At 35.9% G+C, this 7,040-nt stretch overlaps 1 protein-coding gene across 1 annotated transcript; it reads right to left on the reverse strand.

Moving 5' to 3' along the window:
* Window positions 1–210: 210 nt before the first annotated feature.
* LOC106106057 (serine protease gd-like) lies at window positions 211–7,038 on the reverse strand (the record flags this gene model as incomplete). Its single annotated transcript, XM_013286589.1, has 9 exons — window positions 211–979; window positions 1,733–1,765; window positions 1,917–2,073; window positions 2,630–2,797; window positions 2,998–3,174; window positions 3,566–3,673; window positions 5,398–5,518; window positions 6,306–6,425; window positions 6,737–7,038. Coding segments are annotated over 9 exons (1,380 nt in total), but the record flags the coding sequence as incomplete, so codon positions are not given.
* Window positions 7,039–7,040: the final 2 nt, after the last annotated feature.

Below are 7,040 nucleotides of genomic sequence, written 5' to 3' on the forward strand. Positions count from 1 at the left end.
GTACATAAGTTTTTGTTGTTTTAAGTTACTTTAATATATAGAAGAACACAATTACAAGTTTTTTATTTTGTCTTAATTTATCACTTATATGCTTTTGTCTCTTTTTTATTGTTTTTTTTTAAACAAGACAAAATTGTTTAACGATTATATGGAAAATCTGTAGAATCAATTTTCTCCGATTGTTTTTGAAATGATAGTCTGATTTTAAATAAAAAAAAATTTAATTTGTTGAATTAAAAAAAAAGTAAAAACAAATTTGACTTCAAAATAAAAATATTTTTACACACAGTTTCTGAATTTACATTATTTTTATTAAATGTTTTAGTTTTACATTTTTTCGATTTTATCTACTAACTGTTGCCTTTTTAACTCTTAGATCTAGAATCTGTTCTAGAATTAAATTGCAATGGAGTAAATAAGATACACCTATGTTTTGACAATAACCTTTACATAAATAGTGAAAGTTACCAATATATTTACATAAAGGCTTTGATATAAATAGCTTAAGTACACATATTAAGAACTGAGAAAGGAAAAAAAAACATGGGACACAGACATTGTACAAAAACACTTTTCACTTAAAAAATAAAAAAAAAACATCAAGCGATGTACATTTAACGAGTATACTATAGTTTAGTTGCAATTATTAATACATTTTTTTATTAAATTGATCGAATAGAGAGCATTACTGGTATATTTTTTAATAACAGATTAAAAATGTCAAAAAACGACAGATGACATCACTTTCGTGACAGAGTAAAAAATAATTGTTTATTGGCAATAAATTAAAAATTATTTATATGCTGACGTATCCAAGGTAGGAATTTGGCGAGGTCCGTGAATACGACGTAGTGCGTGGGGTCGCATCTGTACTCGTTCTGTCGCGCTACGGACAGCGACACGAGACCACGTAAGTACCACGAACCGTTCATCTCGAACACCATCCCGCCGCCACTATCGCCGTTACACACGGAAGTACCTGCAAATTAAAAATATTTAATACAACAAAAGCGTTTTATTTCTTTATACCCTCATTTATCTATAGTAGTAAAGCGTAAACATTTCATTGTTATGTAGGTTAAAGAAACGAGCAATCGACCATCAAACTGGCGAAGTGACCGTCCATAGATATTCGCGAATGTCGAGAGCGAATGCATTGCCTACCCTTAAGCGACGGAGGAGACGTACAAAGATGTTTCCCCTTCCTATGAATCTCTTCCACTGTCAAATCCACGTTCCCTTGCCATCCGTTTCTTACAAGGATAAGGGTGGGAAGGGTAAGGGACCAAAATTGAGCCTATGACACCACACTCATCAGACTACGCGGCATTGCTTTCACTTCAGGCCTGTCTTTGTGGTCGTGGTATTACTGGGGGCGAGCCGGCCCTACAGTGCGAAGATGTTAAAGCGGGCTCTACCACTGTTAAAATTATTTTGATATTAAGCAAGGTAATACATTTTTGAATCAAAAGTTACGAAGCGATAATAATTTCTTTGATACATTAATCTAAACTACGAAATGACGTAAATTAATTATTGTAGTGTTTAATATTAACTAAAACATCAGTTTTATTAAATCGTTATAGCATAACTGTTAGTTGTTTTACGGTTATATAAATTGCTTCGTTATGTAGCTTGTCATAAAAGCTTCCACGTAGAAATGTGGTTCAAATTAGGAATCCGAATTTTGTTAGGTTTTTAGGTTTAACTTAAATTAGATAATTAAACCTACTTTTTCGGGTTCCGGTTCTCTTATCAAGGGCCCCTGGAATTAATGAATGATTTGTAATCGATTAACTTCGTTTAAGTCCAAGAAGATGTGAAAACATTGTTTTTGTTTTGAGAAAATGACTTGGACTAAACAAAGGATAGAATATGCACAAATATATAGCTATTTGGTAGAATTGAGTGCTTACCGTCCCTGTAGCCGGCACAGTAGGTGTACTGCGACGTGAATCTCGCAAAGAATTCGCTATAGGATCTGATGCAGGTTTCCTGGTCTACCACCGGCATCTCTACTAAAGTCAGCTCCTCAGTCGCCACGCCCGTCTCATCAAAGCCCCAACCAACAACCTTGAAGTAACACAATATTAGATTTACATTATCTAAGTATTCATTAAAACAAAATCGGTACAATAGAATAGCCGAGTTTTATCGAAAAATGGAACGCTTTATAAATGTTGGCGAATTCGAAATTAGCGGTTATTTTTAATATTGTTCTTTTTATCTTTTGTATAAAAGTCGACTGAAAAAGCTTGAACTTTTTGTGTAATTTCGTAAGCAAACAGCGCGCCCTCTCCAGTCGACCGCAAAATAAACTTACAGCATCCGCAATATCCACTCAGCCAATTAATTAAGCTTCTAATTGATTGCTAACAATTTCCCGCCAATATTTTTACAAATGTTCGGAATGTTTTCCCTGTGATTCTAGCGTTGTATTTACTCTATATTGGTCCTTTGAGCCGGATAATTTTAATTAACGTTTGACAAATAAAGTATTAGTTGTTTTTTCAATACGTGACAATCGAAAAAGATTTCTTTTTTATCTACTTTTTGGTTGACTTGAGTAACACTTAGAATTCCTTTGTTAAGGCCATTGCATCCTTCTGGTGTAAAATTTGGTACTCACCGATCCCTTTTTTCCGATGACGCTGTTAAGTTGGGTCTGGTCGTCAGGCCACATGCAGGCAGGCCGCACGTAGTCCGTGTACGGCACAGACTCGATCATTTGAATAATAGAGAGGTCGTGACTGTACGATGACGAGTTGTATTCCGGATGAACTATGATATCCTCCACCTGGAGTACATACAATAAAACGCTAAAGCTGGGTTTCTGAAGTTTCCACCTATTTTATCATTAATAGCGATTCATTAGAATCTATTATGTTGATCTATAACAGTAACGAATAGTTAAACGAAGTTAGGAAACCGGCCATAAACGGTAGACGCCCGCAAAATCTTTTGACTTAGCTGCTTGTTTTTCTAAGAGTTAGTTACCAGTCGTATCTTCACGCCGCGCACAGATGTCCGCAGATTGTGCTTGCCGAGGTATATGGTGAGTGTGTTCTTGTTGACAACGCGGTTGGAACTCTTGCGTGTGACGCAGTGCGCTGCCGTGATAACATGTAAATGCGTCACTAGCGTGCCGCCGCAGATATACTTGCTATCTACTGTCTGCAAATGTTAATATCGAAATATGCTGTAACTGGTTGGTGCTCGCGACTTCTTCGGATTAAATAAAAACAAAAAGTAGACTGTTACGTAGTTGTTACGTAGTTTTATAATGGTCCAAGAATTTTCGTAATCGGCCCAGTGGATTTTGAGTTATTTTAATACATACAAAAATACAAATCTTTCCTCTTTATAATATTTAGTATAGATTACAGAGTACAAGTATTAGTCCTTTAAATTTAGTCTGGTTTGTTGTTGCTATTGTGTTCCTTAGTTCGGTTAAATGTAAAAAAGATGACCAATGTTATGTGGGTACTAGATTTTCGGCAGCTTCACGGTTATTATGGTATCCAAAATAACTAAGTTTACTCTAAAGTACTAACATTAGCCTTACCTGTGTTTGATACAGAGCTATCTGCCAGGGCCATTGTCCTTCGAGGGTCGGCTTCCCGTTCACCACCAGGGGGTTGGGTTTGTTCAACGTTACCTTACCGCAACGACTCTGAAAACAAGGGAATCAGAATTAACGACTTCTGTTATACATTCAACATTTAAAAAATCGGCAATGAAACTAATTAGTTACAAAGCGGTTTTAAACATCAGAAAAAAATCGCGAATGGTGTTTACAAAAAAATTGTTATAAACAAGTTCACACTACGCCAGTAAAATTAAGTCCGTACCGGTAAAAAGCTACAATGTCAACTGGCTCGGTGTGAACGGTAACTGGCGCCAGTGACTCTATACAATCTATGACTGGCCGTTGCAACTGTCCAACTGTACTGGCCAAGTGTAAGCTGGACGTTAAATTTTAAATTACTACAATTGTTTGTTTTAGAAATTATCGCATAGTAATTCATCCAAGATGACAATAACCTGGTTTTTTTAATGAGCAAACGAGCAGTGATTGACAACCATATACTTCTGCATAACTAGAGGAACTGCATACTGTAATTCCCAATTTTTTAAGAAAAGGGAGCAAACTAGCGGTGAGGACACCGAGGTTGCTAAAGACACCCATGGACATTCAACACTAGAGGAACTACAGATACGGTGCCGGCATTGAGGAAATTGTAGACTTGCTTCTTGAAGTATTTACTTATTAATGAAGTATAAATGGTTATTTGCAATTGCAATAATATCGAGTGACGCAGATATTTACACTTTTACGTCGGTAGTGATTAATGAATAATCATTATAAAACCCAGATAAAGTTTTAATTTAAAAAAGAAAGAAACCACGCACATTCGCATAACTAGAATGTCTCGTTATGACGTAGCAAGTTCTCGGAATGTAAACCGGATTGGATAAAATCGCAGATACAATGTATTCTGATAGACGGGGCTTTACCGGAGCCCGGTTTTGAATCAATTATTTTGTGTGTTTCTTTAAGTGTTTTAAATTGTTTATTTTGTGTAAAATGCTTAAAGGAAAGTAACGCTTAATTTGTTAATGTTACATACCATTTTACTCTATTTTACTTATAATTTTTATGGTTTTGTATTTTAGGAAAAAATTAAATTAATCGTTATATTTTAAAGCTTGTCAATAGATATTCAAAATGAGAGATTGTTTTAAATGCGTTGTTATGTTTTATTTGGGTATTATTTCTGTCGAGTTAATTTTTCCTATATTTTTTTTATTTAAGGTTATGTTAAAAAACGTAAAAGGTCGAGGTCATACAGATCAAATAATATCGGACTAGAATTATTAAAATTTGACATTTATAAGAAAACTAGTAAAACATTTATCCCAAATAGGTAAAAAAATTTATTCATTCCCAGATTGAACAGGTTTACTTTTTTTTAATCAAAATATCTATACTTCAAAGAGATCTGTTAATCAAAAGTAATGAAGTAATTGTGATTAGATGGGCAGGCAGAGACATGTTTTAAAATGAGTTTCCACTGCTGGAATACTTGTAAAACCACTTATTAAAGACGTAAAAACCTTTAATGAAAATTTAAGTATAAAAATGGTCTTATCATCTAAAACGTTAATACGTAAATGTCGTTTTTGTATTCGGCCGTAAATATCTTAAATAAGACCTTTGTCAAACTATCGCACGATTGTTGTGCGATTGTCGATTATTTCGCAGCCTCAACTGTTTAGTTGCACAACTAAAAATCAAGTTATAAGCTCATAGGAAACACTGCGAGACTGAACCGTTGTGCGATAGTTTAGTCAAAGGTGGGCGTAATAGTAATTTGTTAGAAATAAAAGCGTTACCTTTGGGCTGTGATTGTTGTTGTTATTGTTATTGTTATTATTGTTGTAGCCATCATTAGAATTGCTGGGCACTATGATGGTCTGCAGACCTCCGCCGAAGTACTCGCTCGGGTCTGGCTTCCTATGGAATAAGTCACCGATAAATCGTAAACCGACCTTTGACAATTTGCCTAGACACGTAAATAGTGACTCCTATTTACATATTTTATTTATTCATAACTCATGATACGAGTGCTTTTTTATCTTTATCTATACTTATTATAATAAAAATAAACACACACTTTGTTGTCTAAGATGTCAGCAATTACAACATATTTTTGAATAATCCTTTTTTTTTTTTAATAAAAAGCCCTACACTTACGTCAAATTTAGGCTATATATTATCACGCCATTAAACTTAGGGGGTAAATATTTTGGATAAAAACCCTAATGTGAGAAAGAGACCATAAGTTGCTGCCAACATCAAGGAATCAAGGTTGCCATGGTTTGTCATCATGTCATGTCATTTTGACATTTGCTATTGATAATTTGATAAAATGTGAACAATGAAATAAAATTTTCATATTTTCATGCGGATGAAGCCGCACGGGAACAGCTAGTATAATTTAATTTGAAGTCCAGAATAGATGTTATTTCACGACTTTATATATTATAGACGAGAACATTTTACGAGATTGGAGCGTGCGCACACATTTGACTAAACTATCGCACAAGTGTTGTGCGATTGTCGGTTGTTTCGCAGCTAATACAACTGTTTAGTTTCACGACTAAAAATCTTTTGATAGTTTGGTTTTATTTGTGTACACGCTCTTACGGCGACAGACAAGCGAGTAATGTTATGCAGAATAATGGGTAAAGTAGAAGAATCTTAAGCAAGTTTGCTGATGGAATGGATGTTACAAACTTACTTTACAGTATCAAAGTCGTCGAACTCCGCGCTGTCAGTGGTAGTGGTGGTATAGGAGGAGGTGGTCAGTCCGAACACTGAGTTCGGCCTGGAGCCCGCCTGCCCCCTGCCCCCCTCCCCGCTGCACGCCGTGACATACCATACAACTACATGAAACTGTTCATAAACTAATAGAAAGCGAAGAAAGAATCACTCTAGAAGAATCTAGACTAGTTACTTGATTTAATATGAAGGAAATAGAGAAGATAACAATGCTGTCATGCAAAGTTCTGCTATGATAGACGAAAAAATATCTAAATGTAATTCGAAGCTATAAGTGTCACGTATGTCAAGTTAAAACGCATAGTTATGCAAAACAAAATGTAATAATTAATAGTTACTTTTATGTAAAAGACTAAGAAATGAAGACCAAGATGATCAAAATGGACTCACATAACAAATGGGTTGACATTGATCTGGTCTATCGGTGGGTTGGCTGTGGGTACGTACACTGGACCAGAGTTGGATGGAGTGCCGTGGACTGGCCTGGTGACCGGCGTGTCCTCCGGTCTAATAGACGGTCTACTCTCTGTAGGTCTTGACGAGACCGGTCTACTAGCGACAGGTCTTTCTACTGGTCTTTCTATCGGTCGGGTCGATACAGGCCGTGCGCTCTCCGGTCTTGACTGTCCCGAGGGTGTGGATTCCAGTAAACCGTCAGTGGGGTGCGGCGTGTTGGCGTTGCATATCTCCCGGC

The sequence above is a fragment of the Papilio polytes genome, unplaced genomic scaffold, assembly GCF_000836215.1.
Source record: "Papilio polytes unplaced genomic scaffold, Ppol_1.0 DF824269.1, whole genome shotgun sequence".
Taxonomy (NCBI): domain Eukaryota; kingdom Metazoa; phylum Arthropoda; class Insecta; order Lepidoptera; family Papilionidae; genus Papilio; species Papilio polytes.